The sequence below is a fragment of the Mesitornis unicolor genome, unplaced genomic scaffold (genome assembly GCF_000695765.1).
Source record: "Mesitornis unicolor isolate BGI_N332 unplaced genomic scaffold, ASM69576v1 scaffold2041, whole genome shotgun sequence".
Lineage (NCBI taxonomy): Eukaryota > Metazoa > Chordata > Aves > Mesitornithiformes > Mesitornithidae > Mesitornis > Mesitornis unicolor.
The window spans coordinates 1-18,540 of NW_010164348.1; the positions used below are offsets into that span (position 1 = coordinate 1).

Here is an 18,540-nt window from a genome sequence, read left to right on the forward strand (position 1 = left end):
GGGCCTGATCACTCGGTTATCTTGTATATACACTCTCAGAAACAAAAAAAATACCAAAAATTATACCTTTTTTTTTGTAATAGTAGTCTCAGAAAAAAGCTATACATGATAAATAGAGTCCATATTGAGAGAAATGTCTCAGTAAGGATCCCTTCAATAAAGATCCTACATATAGAATCGTAGAATGGTTTCAGTTGGAAAAGACTTTTAAGATCATCAAGTCCAGTGATCAATCCTGCCCTACTAAGTTCACCACTAGATCACGTACCTAAGCATGACATCTACTCGTCTTTTAAACACCTCCAGGGATGGTGATTCAACCACCTCCATTTGCAGCCTGTTCCAGTGCTTGACAAGTCTTTCAGTAAAGAAATTCCTCCTAATATCCAATATAAAACTCCCCTGGCGCAACTTGAGGCCATTTTCCCTTGTCCTGCCACTAGCTACCAGAGAGAAGAAATGAACACCCACCTCGCTACAAACTCCTTTCAGCTAGTTGTAGAGAGTGATAAGGTCTCCCCCTCAGTCTCCTCTTCTCCAAATTAAACCACCCCAGTTTCCTCTGCTGCTCCTCATAAGGCTTGTGCTTTAAACCCTTCACCAGCTTTGCTGCCCTTCTCCAGACATGGTCCAGCATATTGATGTCCCTCTTGTAGTGAGTGGCCCAAAACTGAACACAATATTCGAGGTGTGGCCTCACCAGTGCCAAGTGCAGGGGAAGGATCACTTCCCTAGACCTGCTGACCATACTACTCTTGATGTAGGCCAGGATACCATTGGCCTTCTTGGCCACCTGGGCACACTGCTGGCTCATATTCAGCTGATTGTCAATCAACACCTCCACGTCCTTCTCCTCTGGGCAACTCTCCAGTTACTTCTCCCCATGACTGTAGTGTTGCATGGGGTTGTTGTGACCCAAGTGCAGGACCCGGTACTTGGCCTTGTTGAAGCTCATACAATTGGCCTCAGCCCATCGATCCAGCCTATCCAGGTCCCTCTGCAGAGCCTTCCTACCCTGAAGCAGATCAACATTCCTGCCCAACTTGGTGTCATCTGCAAACTTACTGAGGGTACTTGATTCCCTCGTCCATGTAATTGATACAGATATTAAACAGAAGCGGCCCCAGTATTGAGCCCTGGGGAACACCACTTGTGACTGGCCACCAGCTGGATTTAGCTCCATTCACCACAAATCTTTGGGCTCAGCCATCCAGCCAGTGTTTTACCTAGTGAGGCGCATGCCGGTCCATGCCATGTGCAGCCAGCTTCTTCAGGAGGATACTGTGGGAGACGGTGTCAAAGCTTTACTAAATCCAGGTAGGCTCGTCCACCAAGCAGGTCACCTCGTCATAAAAGGAGATAAGATTAGTCAAGCAGGACCTACCCTTCCTGAACCCATGCTGACTGGGCCTGATTGCTTGGCTGTCCTGCATGTGCCATGTGATGGCACTCAAGATGATCTGTTCCATCACCTTCCCTGGCATCGAGGTCAGACTGACAGGCCTGGAGTTCCCCAGGTCCTCCTTCAGGCCCTTCTTGCAGATTGGCACCACATTTGAAAGCCTCCAGTCGACTGGGACCTCCCCAGTTAGCCAGGACTGCTGATAAATGATGGAAAGTGGCTTGGCGAGCCAATTAGGTTGCCACTTTCAAGGCAGAACCATTTTGTAATTTTGCCATGATTTATATTTGTCCCTTTGACAGAAGAAAACACCCGTGTTGGCTCACATGTTTCTGCCTATCAGCATGGCCTGGTGTGCTGGGAAGGCTTTGCTGACATTTAAAACACTTCCATATTACTGTTTTAATTCAGATCACAAACACATTTTTGAAGTGAATTTCCCAATTGTCCCCACTTACTCTGCTTTGGTTCACACAGAATCACAGAACGTTAGGGATTGGAAGGGACCTCAAAAGATCATCTAGTCCAATCCCCCTGCCGGAGCAGGAACACCTAGATGAGGTTACACAGGAAGGCATCCAGGCGGGTTTTGAATGTCACCAGAGAAGGAGACTCCACAACCTCTCTGGGCAGCCTGTTCCAGCGCTCTGTCACCCTCACCGAGAAGAAGTTTCTTCTCAAATTTAAGTGGAACCTCCTGTGTTCCAGCTTGTGCCCATTACCCCTTGTCTTATCATTGTTTGTCACGAAGAAGAGCCTGGCTCCATCCTCGTGACACTCACCCTTTAAATATTTATAAACATGAATGAGGTCTCCCCTCAGTCTCCTCTTCTGCAAACTAAAGAGACCCAGCTCCCTCAGCCGCTCCTCATAAGGGAGATGCTCCACTCCCTTAATCATCTTTGTAGCCCTATGCTGGACTCTCTCCATATGGATTGGTCTAGAGCACAGAGCTTCTAAATGAAGCTAAGCCAGAGCCCACTGAACATATGATTTCAGGCACTAAAAGGTGTCCAGTCCTGGGACTAGATAAGAGCGAGCCTGAAAGATATCCTCTCACCCCCAAAACCTGCGTTAGCAACATTAAATTTTCTTATTTCTCCACCCCAGTTGTTTATGTACTCCTAGTATTTGCCTCCATGTGTCCAAAACAGGCATTTTTGTTACCAAAATGTCTGAGAGGATTAGTCTTAAAAACCAGTTAATGAAAATGTCCAATTAAATGTCCTTTACCTATGCCAAAACTGTATTATGGTGTCTGATAAATATTGTGTTCACATGTCATTAAAACAACAAAAGCCAGACTAAAAGCTTTTTCCCATGGTGAAATTTACTTACTGAAGAACCATGTACCTCTGCCACAGCTGCTTTTGTCAGCAAAGGGAATAAGAGATTTGTAGACAAAGTTTTCTGTCACTCTTGGGAATAAAATGTTTTCAATTGTATGGGAAAAGACAGAAAAATACTGAAAATCCTTTTCATGCAGGTGGTTAAAATAATATTTGTTTTCAATAACTGAGAGACAAAGAGATAAAATGAATATTTGTCTATAAACTCTAACAGCCTCCCTTCAGAACATGCTTATTCTCAAGTTCATTTCAGTTAGCACAGCTTTTCAAAGTGGGCAAACCAATCCACACAGAAATATGTTCACAGATAAATTGCCCAGTTGTTCAGCACTGTTGTTTGGCAAGGTCTCCAGCCAGATGGGTTTGCTAATGACTCCTGTAAGGTGCTTATATCAGAATCTAGTGTAACATGACTGCCATGTTTAATTACCCTCTTAATACAGCTTAATGGATATTGTTCGGTATGTAAAAGTCAGAGTTTTTGATGAAAAATACAAAGACAAAATAGTCTTTTTCATTTGAATGTAATGATACCAAAGCCTTGGTTACCTGCTATGTATAACCTTCCCTAAAAGCAGTCATTGAGAACACTTGTTATAGGAGAGACAGATGTCTGTTCAACTTAAAAAACATTTCTTAGCCAATGTGCACTAACAAAGGACACAGAATCTTACTTGCATAGGGTGAATATATTTTTTAACTATTCAACAATTTTTTGTAGGTTAGCCTGAATGCATTCAGCAGCTGAAAGGAAACAAGGATACAACCATGATCTTGAACTAATTTTTCTCCTCTCAAAAGAATAACTCTTAACGTGCTCATTAGCTTTTTATTTTGCTAAACTGTACTTTTTTGGTGTAGACTTTAAGAGCTCAGTACTATACACTAAATATCTCATATATGCTAACACTGCAATCAAATCCTCAATTGCAGGCACAAGAAGATGGCAAGCCATTTGATGGTACAACTAATGTAAATTAATAAGAGAAAACTAGACCCCTTTTGAAAACTTTCTTTAGGATGCATTTTTGGGTAAAGCAGTTTTTTTCTCCTAGGACACTAGTCAGTGCCTGGGAACAGTCTAAACAGCTTTTGTTCCTCAACCTATGAAGCTACCTCCTCAGTTATTGGACAGAAAACAGAAAAAAAACCATAACATTGGTAATGCTGACAATCCCTCATTTGTAACAGGGGATCATGAGATCCAGCTCTGGGGGGGTTGGACCATCTCTGGATTGAGAACCCAGAGAGTGGGCTGAACAGGTACACAAGCTATTATTGATGATACTGATTATAGATAATACAAGATAAAATAATTCAGGTTTAGATTTTTAACGTTTATTAAAAAAGCTGGATGTATGTTCATTTCAAATTAAACAGTTAAAAATGTTAAAGCATACAAACAAATCAATTGTGTACTAGCAGCATCCAATTGTTAGAATTTTCTAGAACTCCTCAGTACAGTCTTGGCAAGCTAAAAATATTACAACTTGCAACCAACTGACCTCACCATAGTGCAGATAAAACAAACTTTATAAAAACAACAGTTTAAGGTTAAATAAGCTTAAATAAAGGTGTTAAATACAAGACACTTGATCGAAGCTTCTGTACAAAGATAAACAAATTTGGCATTGTACAATTGATTGGCTGGCTCACACCATACATGATTCCAATAGTTAAGCAATGTAACTGTTTAGCTGAACATCAACTATACAAAAGTAACTGACATTAGGAATGGGTTAACCCCAGTGAGCCATTTACAAGGCATGTGTATTTTTAGAAAATCAGAACACTGTTTATATTCAGGCACCATTTGTTCCTGCAAATAAATAATCTCTAATGTATCTGCATCCAAACTAGTGTTAAACACATCAGTGCTAACATTTTATAAACACAGCTTTGTGACTATTCACTATACCTCCATTCTTATTGCTATGACAATGTGGACTGTGGAAATAAAACTACTGTACATACAAAAAAATAGAGCACCTTTTAAACATTAAAGTATATGTCTGGTTATTCTTTTTATCTTACAATACTCAAGCCCAAGCTAATGTAAATTGCTTTAACATCTTCACCAGTGCACCTGAAATGCAGGAACTAAAACCCCAAATATTCCTCTTCAGGCAAGCCTCAGCCAGAGCATCTTCTAAAAATGTCTAAAATGACACTAAGGATTTTTTACATTCATCTGCACACAAACAAATATCTGCTATTCTCTGCTTTCTTCATATGAATTTAAAGATGGATTACCGCAGTTATCTCTCCTTTTCAAACAAATAAAGCTGGACAGAGAATGTAGCAGAAACACCTAAAATGGATTGTGAACACAGTGAAATTATTACCCTGCTAATTCAATAAATACAGCTGTTACACTGTTCAAATAAGTATTTTCTGGGGGCTAAATCATTAGGATTTTTTGTCTATTGTATTGAAAAACCATTCTGTAAATTTCCTCAGTTGAGCAGCTGCTGTTTGAGACTCCTCCTGAAGTCTCATGTTATCTTGTCTCAGATGCTGTACCTCTGCTTGGAGAACCGCCTTGTCCTGTTTTTCCTGGTTAACAAAGACATGGGTAAAGTGAGAAGTCGTAATGACAGCATTTTTTTTTATTAAGATTTCTGTGCAAGACATACAGTTATATTTTGTTGAGCTCCCTGATCCATTCTGACAACTACTAACAGTAAGTTAATTCCCCAAATATGCTCCATCTACCTTATTCATTCTGAGAAAATACTGCAAGCTAAAAAGAAAACTAGATGCCACTTCAATATAGAAATTATAGTTTACTCAATTAAACAAAAAAATTGAGTACTAAAAGGATAAGAAGCTTTTAGCTATTACAAATCATATGTGAGAGCCCAAGTCATAAAGAACTGATTTCACACATATTTTAAGGATGAAAAATATCTAATTTTGAAATTTTCACTTACATGATTATTTTCTTACCAAAAGCAGTCTCATTTCTACCAGTCCTGCCATTGTTTCCAGCTCAGAAATTAGACAGCAAACGAGACTCAAAGCAAGTTATTGCTACATGATCAAGATACCACAAGGCAACAAGGATGACAAATTTAGAGTGTTAATTACTTAGCAATAGTGTCCACATCCCTATCCTTTGTTAAATCCAAAGTACTATAAATGGAGATAAAGTGCCTAATTCTTCCTGGGGTATGACCATATGTAGGGCAATTACTCTTGAATAAAGACTTGGATAGCCTTGGATAGCTTGTTCACCTAACAATTCCCACAGGACCTTCTGCACCTCAGTGTCCGATCTGTCACTGGGCTCTACCACTAATTAATTACACTCTCTAGTTTAACTGATGCACTTTTTTTCAAGCCCTTGATGAACTCTGAATAAAAATGCAAATATTAAAACTGGAGAGCAATAATATCACTAATGATCTCTTACCTTTCTCAGGTCGGTTTGTAGTTGCCGAAGGATGACTTCTAGCTGGTTTACTTTTCCAGTCAGAGTGCTTGGAGCATGTTCCCTGTAAAGTAAACCACTACCTTCACTCTGGGTTAGTTAAAAACATTTTCTCCCTCAGCTTTTGCAGAGTAACACTTTTAGTGATAGCAAAGGAAATAAATCAGTTTAGGCCTAATTAGGAAAACACAAACAAAACCAGCATCAGCAAAAGACTTACTGGGACATAAACCCATTGCTGCAATATCTGAACTATGCCTAACACTGCCTCTCATGCAAATCAGGCAGAAATTACAGTGTTTTTAGAAAGGAATGTTTTAAGAATTATTTGCGCATACCCTCACAGTGCAAGTCAAACTTGCTGCTAAATGGTGCGCCAAGCACATTTGTTAACAAGCTACTTTCTGATAAGGACTGTACTAATGTAAAGCAAGCAGCAGCAGCAATTACTGTAAACCAAAAGAGCTGTTAAAAGTTCTTTTGTCTGGTCTGCAGTTGTGTCATTTCCAGTAAAACATAAACCTTTGGCTTTATGGAGACAAATATTTTGTTTAAAGGTCAAAACATATGAAATACCGCCACAGGTTAATCAAACACATGACTGAAGGAAAACACTGAGAATAGCTTCTGTTTCCTGTATGACCATGAGCACTGTGGGAGACAGTTTCATACACATTATAGAATAAATTAGCCATAATGTGAATCATTTTGCCTAGAAGAGAGAAGCTTTATATGCAAAGCTGAATCAGCTGCTTCATGCAAGTGCACAAATCTGACAGATATGCTGATACTAGAAGTGGAACATCTCTAAGTCTTTTGCAACCCTTACTGATCACTAGGCTAGGGAAAGATATGGACTTACAAGTCATTACAATAAACGCACTTTACCATGTAAGTAAGTTAATTTGTGTAAAATTGGTTCAAATTAAAATGTGATAGTCTAACAAGCAGGAAGACTTTTCCCTCCATTTCTTGTTCTTACGTTCCTGCAGCTGAGGAGCAAAACTAATCAAAGATGTATTTTTCTTTTAAAGCATGCTAGTGGACAGATTATACTGCTGAATTTGTGTTTTTAACAAGTATACTCCTCACAGCAAGGAAGACAGGGGGAACAAAAAAAGGAAAAGAAAAAAAGAATAATCTCTCTCAGAGCACTGGGAAGAATTTGAAGAATTCATCAGTTTGGCATAAAAGTATCCTGGAGTCCTTAGTTACAGATTCTCTTGATTGATTTATCTCAGTATAAATGAATAATTATGGATTTGCAACTAGCAAATAGTTACAAAAGACAGGGAGGAACACTTGTTTCAAGGTCTCAGACATTTGCTTCAGATAAGGTTATTGCACACTACAGAGTTGACCTCCTGTTTTCAGTTCTATTCAAATAAAAATAGAAGTAAGCGTAATCCAAATTATTCACGTACAGGAGGAATACAGTGAAAAATGTGATTACCTGAAAATCTGCATCTAACCGTACTCTGCATTAGAGGCCTATTCTAGTGTGAGTGCTTTAACTGACCATACTACAAGTTTTCAAGATAGAACTGGTCAGCGAAACAACATTTTTCGAAATTAAGGACATGGTCAGTCAAAGTAACAAGTCTTCCAACAAATAGCAGTGAAACATGCATACAGGCAATTTACATGCAACATTATGATAAAATATTTTCTTAAAATATTTTTGTAAGAAATACACTTTAATTCTACATACCCAGTAGCCTCAAGGAAATCTTTTCCATCTGTGGGACTTTCATCCAAAGGTAGCTCTTGTGTTCCTTCCAAGCCCTGAGCTTGCTGCATATCATTCAAGGTGCAAAAAGATGCTACTCTCTGATCTGTAAAAAAGTAACATAAGGATATGTTTACAGCTGGACATACATACAAAATAAAAGGCTATACATTATCCTGGTTCAGTTAGACAAGTGGATGTAGGTTTCTACATCACAGCTTTGAAGATAATTGGCAGATGTAAAGTATATTCCAACTAGTTGGCTTCCCCACATCTGCATCCAAAGGCAACCTCAAAGCAATTTTTTGTGTCTATCAGCAGAGTAAGACAGATTGGTTTGGACCAGTTAATGCTGGTATGAACAGTAAATTGGTCTTGATGAAATCTGCAGAAAACCATTTGAGAATTCAGGTCCACAACCAATGACAATAATAATTCAGCAAAAACATTTGTGTTTTCCATGGACTTAAAGCCATCAGATTTCTTAGAAAACGGCATTGTTCATTTCATACTGTTTTACTGTCTCAAGTATTTGCAGAACCTAATGGCAATCTGCATACTTGAAAAACAATACATTCACACTATTCTTATCAATTGAGTTTTTGTTATATATATTACCAAGGCACGCTATTCCCTACATTGGATTCCACTAGAACATAATCTAACAAGCACAGATGTAATTACCTATGGATATACAGAGTGGTTGCCAAAATACATCAGTCACCACATAATAGAAGTATGCCATGCAGATCATCATTGCACAGAACAGGAGTAAATGATGCATTCATTAGGACTTAATTTGTCTTCTTTAAAAAAAAAAAATTAAAAATATCCATATTCTGTGGAGATTGATTTAACATATTTCTGTCAAACAAAATCCATGTCTGCAGGCTTGTATAATTCTGGTGACAACATGCCTGCCTTGCCCTTTCTCCCCTTTGCTGTACCACCCCGCAGGCCCGAAGCTTGCATTGTCATGCAAACGTGCAAACATAGGAGATATTAAAGAAAGTTTACAAAAGGCAAAAGTCATCAATCCCAGACCATCACCTAGAAACGGCGTGTGATGACAGAACGGCCCAAATTCTTCATCTGAGTCAAAACCTGGAATAAGATTTAGAATGTTCCTATAAACAAGACAGTCCATCTGCACTGGAGCAGCTGTGGCCCTCAAGTACAGCACACACAGCGGGATACTCCCCGTGCAACTCATGCTGGATCTCACTCAGCCTTGCAACGCCATTTTTACACAACACCAATGTTACAGGAAAGCATGAGGAGTCATGCCCCATGTCGCTAACAGTAATACCCAGTATCGCAACACAGCATGACAACTTGGCATGATATGTAGAAAGACAACCCCCCAAATTCTAAGCACCCCAACAGTAAATACAGGCCAGATCATTTTAACTAGGAAGGAAATTTTGGGTTAAAAGCTCTACCAAACAAAAACAGGAAATCACTAAAGATCTCTTTAAAGGGTTTTTTAAAATTAATAGTTTTTAGGAATAGCAAAGTTTGACAATTCATTTTATAATATAATGAAGAAAAGATGCATATCATTTTTTGTCCAGTTTTAAAGACCACAGTCCTCTCCCCTGCTTTTATCCTTATTTCTGACTAGTGATGGATCTCAGCAAATATGTGCATGACTTTTTTGTATGTGCCAACAGTAAGATAAAAATAAAACTTTAAACAGAATCAATGACATCATCTACAGGCTTGAAACTTAAGCTGAATAGATTTAATTAGTACAGATAAACTAAAACTAGTTTCCCAGATCAAATGCAGCGTGTAGGCCAGGAATGAGACTGTATAAACCATCAGTCTGAAGTATAAATCTAATTATTGATTTCACCTCTGCAGCGTTCACATTTTCATTACCACTTGATAGAAGAAAATGCAGCCAGCAATAAATGTTACGATATTGCTGCTTTTTCTACAACCAACAATATGTGACATGTGACATTGTGTCTTGGAGGCAATTTTACTCTAATATAAAAAAAAATCTACATTTTTCTCTCTCTGCTGAGTAAGTGTACTTAAAGAGAATGGCCATTTGTCTGGTTTATTTTGTCAGTTGAGAAAACATTTTGTCAGTTTGCTCTCCCCAGCAGTATTTGAAAGCATCGTCTTCTTGATGGAGAAAAGCAGGCCCAAAAAACAGGTACATGCAGCTGTTAATGAAATCCCATGATGCCATTTTAAACACAATCTTTTAAAATATTTTGCTATTATTTCCACACACAACAAAAATATAAAAACGTGTGATTCCAATGAAGTAGACTATGTGGATTAACCTTTTCTTTCTTGTGTAGCCCTTAATGAATTTCAACTTCATATAATTTAAAAATAATATTAACACTTAGAGTAGGAAATTAATTGTTAATCTTTTCTATTTTCCTAGTAAAACTTAAACATATTATTCCAATATTCGTAACTTTATAAAATATGAAACCATATTCTCACATTCATCAGGTGAGGAATAAGGTCGCTACATGGCCACTAATAACCAGAATTTTCCAATCATATAGCATACTACGTAAATTCCTACTCTTCAAAGAGCAGTTACCTAAGTTTCAAAGTGAGGTTAGTGTCAAAATCATTCTCTGAACAAGCTAGTAACACAATAAACCTCTGTAATAACTAGTACATCAACAAGATCCTGGACTAGCAAAATATTTTTACTTTGAATACTTTTCAAGTACTTTTAAAGACACATTTTTATTTTCAGTAACTATAGAAAACTATTTGCAAAAATATATTGGTATTTCTATCAAAACTTTAAGCAACAGTTGAGTTAGCAAGATCAAAGATGAGACAAAATTCATATCTCACTTTAAAGTAATAGAATTGTACAGTTGTAACCACTAGGATTTTGAATCTGGATTTTTCCAGCCCACTAACAGAGGCCAGAAAAAACTCCAGATAATTTTGATGTACTGGAGAGCAGAAAAGGCTAAAATGATGATACGGCATGAAGCCGCTTCTCTCGTTATTAAGGCAAAGTCTACCCACACTGACGTATGCACTGAAGCAAAAAGAGTTACACATGCATGCACTACAAATGACCAAATGTTCACTAAATATTTTCATTTTTTATTCTTTCTCTAGTAGTTTAGTATACTAATTTAGTTAAAATAATTATCTCTCATGCTGAATGCTTCACTTCTTTCTCATTATGTTATGTGCAGCATTACTTGCATTGAGCTCTAAAGGATTTAAATGGAAGTATTAAAATAATATTAATTATAGTAGCACAGATGTTTCTCCAAAGATAAACTGGCATTAAGAAACATTGCATTCTGTTTGGCAGCAGTAGAGTTTCATAAAAATAACCTGGGTAAAAACCAGAAGTTGAAACCACCTATTTTAATGAACTAAATCAGAGGTACCAGAGGGATTTTCTTAGGTTGTTAACTGCCACAATTTGATTTACCCAACACTAAACAGCTTTTTTTAGGCACAGCAAACCCAATTTAAAGTAGCAAAAATAATACAAAGATCTATTCATAATAATAATCAATATTTATGTTTGTGTCAATTCTCTTCTATAATGACAGTATAACGACATATGGACATGTAGAAAGGCTTCTCCTTTGGTTACCCAAAATACAACAAGATCCAAAATTAGCTATCAGCAACACAACACACATGTCGAAAGCCAGTCCTTCTTCCCTAACCTGGGCATCTATCAGAAGGATAATACAAAAAGAGAATTAAAAAATGCATTCTCTTCTTCTCCCTTATTCTTTTCTGAGACTTCTTTGTTTTCCTTTTTCTAATTTGTCTTCCCAATTCACTCTATGAATCCCCATATCTTTATCTTTAATCAGTTCAACATGTTGCTTGCTTTCTTTTTTTTCTTTAACTTCTCCTTTTTCACCCCAACTTCCCTCCCTAAAACCCTGCCTCTTTTGCTGTACAGTCACATCCATTTCTTTCTATTTTTTATTGTTTGCTTCAGGGATGGGTACAAAAATATTCCAACAGTGTAGTTCTAGCACATCAGCTGCTCCCTGCTTACCATCTCTCTGCAGGTCCCACACCAAAATAAGAGAAGGGAACTGGAAGTAGCCTGTCCATATATGAAAGAAATGGAAGGATACCACTTGCTATAGACTGCATGCATGCTAAAGATGCTATCTGGCTAGATCTGAGAGTCAAGACTATGTCCTGCAAAGGAAGGCACTGTGAAGACTTAAAATAGCGTTGCACTATGCCTCAGCTTATGGACACTGACCCTCAACAGACACAGCTCAAGCAAAACCCGTTACTGATGCAGATCTTGGAGCCTGTGGTTAACCCCTGCACAGCTTGCCATTGCACCATGAAGACCTGTCTTAGGAGTAACAGAATTTTCAGAAAAGTTTCAAGTAAATATTTGGCTTCCTACAAAAGTTTTTGCCAAGCAAAAGCAGTGAAAATGACACCTTCACAAAGGGAAATGCATTATCATAATAGTTTCAATTAAAAACAAAAGTCATGACTTACTCCACCCTCGTGAACCACAGATTAAAAACTGCTGTTCTACATAAAACCAAGGCTTCAGTTGGATAAAAGCTAATACTAATTAATAACAACCTAGTCAACTCTTCATCTGGCGGGGGGAGGAAGGGAGTTAAAAATGAGACTGCTGTTCTTGTTATATTCATTAGTAAGCTCCAAGTACAGATGATGGTAGCAAAAGTCTTGCTACTGTATTTAATTCTTAATACAATTAATGCCAACATTATAAGCCCCTAAAAGGCTATATTTATCATTAATTGAGATAAAGTTTCATTTTAATACAGACAGATGCAGTACTGTGAGGACCACATTATGGATGTTGAACTGATCAGAATACGTAAGCTGTCAACAAACAGGATAGAGAGATGCCAAGGGAAAAACGTGACCTTGGAATCAGATTGGTAATTCTAACAAAGTGGTGTTAAGAAGAACTTGTACAAAGAAAAAAACCCTAAAATTAAGTCTTGTATTTAGGCTCTAGAAGAGAACACAACTTTGTAATATCAAGTTAGCAAAGCCAAACTTGAAAACAACTGTAACATTAATTTCTTAAATCAGTCCTACCCATTTTGTGATCCTTTTCACTGAAGACTTGGGGGGGGGGGGGGGGGGGGAGGGGGGGTGTTGTCTGTTTTAGGGTTTTTTGGAGATGGTCCTATATAAAATGTGATCACATTTCCACTCAGTTTAATAAAAAGTTCAAAGCAGTTTTACATTCAGAAGCAAACAAACTTTAGATTCATCCACTCTTTTTTTCACATTGATAGAATGCAGAACAGTAGTTCCAAGCTATTTTTAAATAGGATGTTGAAGCAACTCCTAAGTCAACAACATTAAAATACATAAGGAAACTGCATTTGCTAATTCATAACCAACACATTCCCTCCCAGTGATGTTTTTTGACATGCCTATCAGTTATTCTTTTTGAAATGACTTTCAAATTGCAAGACATGAATAAAGACAGTTAAACAAGGGTTTAAAAATTCCATTCCTTGTAAAAATTTCAAATTGCAGTATTACAAATTTAGTCAAAACATTATATAAATCATTTAACATATACACAGATATCTCCAATGCAGAGTCCTAAAAAGAAAAGAATTACAGTCCTTCATACGAAACAAGAGTATTATTTACTACTCAAACTCTTACAATAATTTAAAAAAAAACAAAAGAATAAAAACAGTTTCTACCTGACAACTCAGACCATCAGTTCTTCAGATTTATCTACAGGTATATCTAAGATTTTTGCAATTTAAACTCAACAAGGGAATACTCCTCTCTTGGGTGGGGCACTGTGTTGTTGTACCTCTCCCTCTCTCAAATTCAAATGGTAATTACACTCATATAATTTACCAAAGTGAAATTATTTTCATCACAATATTATGTAGTAAAAATAGTGAAAACCTAAGAAAAGTTTCAAATAAATCTAACAATACAGGAGCATAACTGTTACAGAATGACCTTCTAGTCAGCTGAACTCAAAATTGTTACTGGTATTTAAAAATATTCTTCAAGTATGAAGTTACGGAGTTAGTAATTTACTAATCCAAATCTATCTTCTGTTGTTTAAGATGTCAATAACAAATAGAAGGATGTTCCCTGAGCAATCAAACACTGAAATGTCTGGGAACAGTTGTCAGATTCACAGCATCACAGTAGCTCCTGCCAGCTACAACAGGCATGTTTGAGTAGTCCTGAGTAGTAATGGATGCACATACAGTAAGGTTAAGAGACAATACAGCACTTTAGGTCACTAATCATCACTGGTGGTTTGGGTTTTTAACAATGCTATTTAAATTAGTGTAGTTTAGTTCTGAAGAGCTTTTGTTCAAATTGAAATTTTATCACTTCATACTTAGGGAAGGAAATAGGTACCAGAAAACTGACTCCCATGATTGTTTTCAGTTGAAAAAAACCAGAAGAATATTTCATCACTAACTTCACAACCAGTTCTCCTCATAAAGTTAAGACCTGTATCTTATATAATGATGATTGTGGTAATGTCATCCTTATTCTCAGATACCTCTGACTTCACATACATTCACTTATAAGAGTAACACCATTTAAGAAATGTTGGAAATTTTCAGGCAGCACAGGGACCTAACCAAAACACTCTTCAGAAACAACAAAACATAAACATTCAACTGTATATATTCATATATACACTCAAACCAACATCCACCTTTATGTGTTTATACATTACAGGTAGGTTTAGCTCTCAGAGAAGCAAATGAGTTTTTTTCTTAGTTAACTCAGTCTTATAATAATGCAAACCCTGTCTATATCCTGCACCTCAAGTTCTGCTACTGACAAATATAGCCTACATCTTTGCTGTTTTTCAAGGGCTAATTACGAAACCTGAGAGGGACTGCAACATCATCTGGACTATACATACAAGTTTATAATCACAACATAATAAACTCAGAGAAGTGTTATTCCCAGTTTCGTTTTAAACATCTAACTTAAGTGCTTTGAATCCTTCCTTCAACGCATCTGATTTTTTACAATTGATTTCAGAAAGAACTGAGGCCCCTAAGTAGATGAATTGTATCTAGGATAGACCCTGAAAGTATCACAAATACTCTACATTTTCAGTGACAATCTTCCTCACTAAGAAGTGATACTGCCAAAAGAACTAAAGGGCTACAGAGGCAAACACTGGAATTTTGTAATTAAAAATGTGGCTACACAATATATATTTAAAAAAAAAAGTTTCTGTACTGAACATTGATCTTTATTCAAATTTTCCTGTTACCTTCAAACGCTCTTGCAGCATCTACCAGGTGGGACCAGTCTAGCCCTGTGGCAGTGTCTGGCAGGGGCATCAGGCCAGGATCATTGAATTTGGCTTTATCAGATAAGGACCCATCTGAGAACCAGAATTCATCTAAACAATAAACACAATAATTAGTCTTCCTATAACAATGACGCACAATTAATTTTGAAGCTATTATAATGAACTGTAAAAGATATACAAGTAGAGTACTTATCTTAATTTTTCTTGTTTCTGTCTTTTGCTGTTCAATACTCAGTATGGGTGGAACAATTTTTAAACTTCAGCAGAACAGGATGGGAAGGGTTTCTAAAGGTTTTTTTTGTGCCACTTTGCACATGATGTGTTCTTTGCATTTTCCTGTGAATGCTGTGTGAGTAGCCAGCACCCATTCCTAAAGCATACCATATTAAACCTGAGCACTGAGCAGAAAAGTTGCTAGACACACAAAGTTATATTTTTAAGAAGGCTGTGAAAACACATACAAGATATTGACATGCAGAGATTTATTCTGAAACTTCAGTATATCAGTTCCAGAAGCAATTTCAAAAATACCACCTGCTTTTTTATTTTTTTAATGCATTTGTAAATTCTAGCCTATATCCAAAACTGACTTTCACATAGAAAATACTACCCCAATAACACTGGTGGTTGTATATCTGAGGGCACAAGACTTGTGTGCTGATCTCTAAGCTCGAGAGTGAGCTGTAACACATTGTAAACTGTAGATATATTGTATATTAATGAACACAGCTTTAAGTTATGCAGTCTTTTAGAAAGGTACCACAGATATGCATCTTAGTAGATGACATGCTAATTTTCATAATTATCTTAAATAGTTTTAAATTTTCCGTATCTATCCATAGCAGTCATGACTCTGATCAATGTGAACATATTAAAATGAATATTGCTGAATAGGCACACAGATGTTCTTAAAACTGAACATAAACCATTCAGATTATTTATAATCACAGTTCATCTTAACCATAAAGCTAGTGATACAATACTGTAATTTTATTACATAGTACAGACAGGAAAAATAAATTTTGCTTCAGATGTATCTACTACCATTAAATAAAAAAATGAAAATAGTAATTTTTCTTCAAATACTTCAGAAGGACATTTCCATCTAGTTATTCCAGTGATTCAGACCAAAATACTGATGATGAATATTTTCATATTTTTAGGAAATATTTTTAGGAAAACACCAAACACAAAAATTAATGAAGGAAAAAATGCACACAAACAAGTGGAAGATACATGATAGTTTAAGAAAATGGCATGTTGTCTTTTTCCTGATACCAATGAAAAAGAATACCAAAGTCTATTTGAATTAATGATTCTGACTTAGAAGTCCAAAAGCAGTAGCCTGTTATACAACATTCTACTGCATGGAGCAATGATTAGAGCATATAATATTCTTTGTGGAAAACTTATTTTAAAAAAAAATAAAATCAGGAACAGGAACATGAAGCAGATCTGCAACCCTCTGTCAAAAATCAGGAGTCCCACAAAACCAAAACAATGCAGAAGAGGTAGAAATTCTATTTACTGAGGAATTTATCTTGTTCTACAACTTATATGAAAGATGCAGTATTGTTATATTACAATCCAAAGCAGCTTGACGAATCTCTGTAGAAATGTCTTTCTCAATACCCACTGTTAGTATGAAAAAGTGGATGCTATATGAAATGCAAAAAGTAATATAGAAATATATTCTACCCATACATATATACTAAGATTTTATTTTGAGTTCCTTATAAACATACATAAAATCTTATCTAAGGTTACCTCAGGGTGCAAATATGTTGGAAGCTCAACATCAGAGCAATCTCTGAACTTCTGTATATGAACTGGGAATTATAAGAACCTTATTTATGCAAGTACAAATGTTTTATACATCCCTGTTGTAGAAAATAGACAGAATGCCTTATTTGAAAGGCTGGCAAACCAGCTTTTTGGTTCTAGACCAGCAGGCAGGCCCTAAGGGACAGCCCTTCCTTTTGTGCAATCAGCCTACAGAGACTGATTGAGAAACCTGTCAGGAAGATGCCTGTTCCCGGTGCGATTTTGCTGGCTTTCCAAATTAAAGTCTAGGAGTGATATATTCACCAGTAGTCATCCTTCATTATACACTGTCGTTGTGAGAACCTCAGTTCACCTTAGGGTGGATCCTACTCAGTCCCGCATAAGCCCTGACAGAGAAACTCAACTGTAGAAAGCCTGCCAGAGTAGAGATTTGAATATTGATAGCTATGAAAATGCATCATGTTGATGGCTGAAATTATAAGCAGAATAACTGAACAGCTATGTTAGGTATGCTACCACAGAATAATTCATTTTTAAGTTGTAAATTATGTGTTCTTGTGCAACTGAGGAGTGGAGGGCAGGGGAGAAAAGAAAAAAAGTAAGGAAAAAAAGGAGCTTTAATGATATAGGCCTCTGCGCTTTGGGGTATCAGAAAATACTGTTTGTATTTCAGGAATGCTCTGGGTGAGATTAATTATTTCTAGCCTCTTGTATTTGCAATTCTTCCCTGCTCCTCTTACCTTGCTTTTGCCCTCACTTTTTCCCTGTATGACTGCCACATCAGCAGCTGCAGGCTGCCTGTTGTCTTCCTTTCTGATTTGTGCAAAGGTGGCAAGTTATGCTTGAGCATACCCACCTCTGTGTGTCCAGGAGAATATGCCTAATCTCACATGCCACTATCTTCATTTCCCACAAGGTTGGTTTTGAAGCAACACAGACTTATCCCTTATTTCCTTTGAGGAAGCAATGTAAGCACTATCTTTTTTTTTGCTGTACTAATTTTGGCATAAAATCATTGATCTTGTGGCTTCTGATCCTTTCAGTTATGTCACTCTTTCTACACTTAAGAATTTTCTTTATTTTTACTATCAATACACAAAAATAGAAACCGTTTTGAAGAGTTCTTATTTTCACCAAATTACACGGTCAGTTCAGTTTCCAACAGAGCTCCTGAAATTAACTGTCATTGGTCTCACATACCTCTGTACTCAAAGAGTAACTAGTTATAAAGAAAGAGGAAAGATTCATCTGACATAACCTTTTCTACTTCCTAGACAAATATCCTGCTTCAGTTGGAACTGCTACTTTTATGTAGAGACTGTATGTAGATGACAAAAAAATCTAAGTACTCCTCACTTACTGTGCTCAAACTAGACATGTCATTTAGCAAGTAGGTTATCCCAAAAGATGCTGCAGTTGAAGAAACATATCAAGTCATATTCAGACATAAATCCCAGTGTCTGCTTCCTGTTCTTCTGTCCCGCAATCAGCAATTATATCTCTATGGTCCTCAAATGACAACTTCTGCCTGCTGAA

The 18,540-nt window shown here is 36.9% G+C and overlaps 1 protein-coding gene across 1 annotated transcript in view; it reads right to left on the reverse strand.

Annotated features, from left to right (window-relative positions):
• Positions 1-4,671: 4,671 nt before the first annotated feature.
• The window catches only part of SIPA1L2 (signal-induced proliferation-associated 1 like 2), a gene marked incomplete at its 5' end in the record, with an annotated part of 68,275 nt that continues 54,406 nt past the window's right edge, over positions 4,672-18,540 (reverse strand). Inside the window, 5 exons of the mRNA XM_010194274.1 lie at positions 4,672-5,307; positions 6,167-6,248; positions 7,896-8,019; positions 8,964-9,017; positions 15,178-15,309. Coding sequence (XP_010192576.1) covers positions 5,161-5,307; positions 6,167-6,248; positions 7,896-8,019; positions 8,964-9,017; positions 15,178-15,309 — 539 coding nt within the window. The remainder of the gene's footprint in view (positions 5,308-6,166; positions 6,249-7,895; positions 8,020-8,963; positions 9,018-15,177; positions 15,310-18,540) is intronic.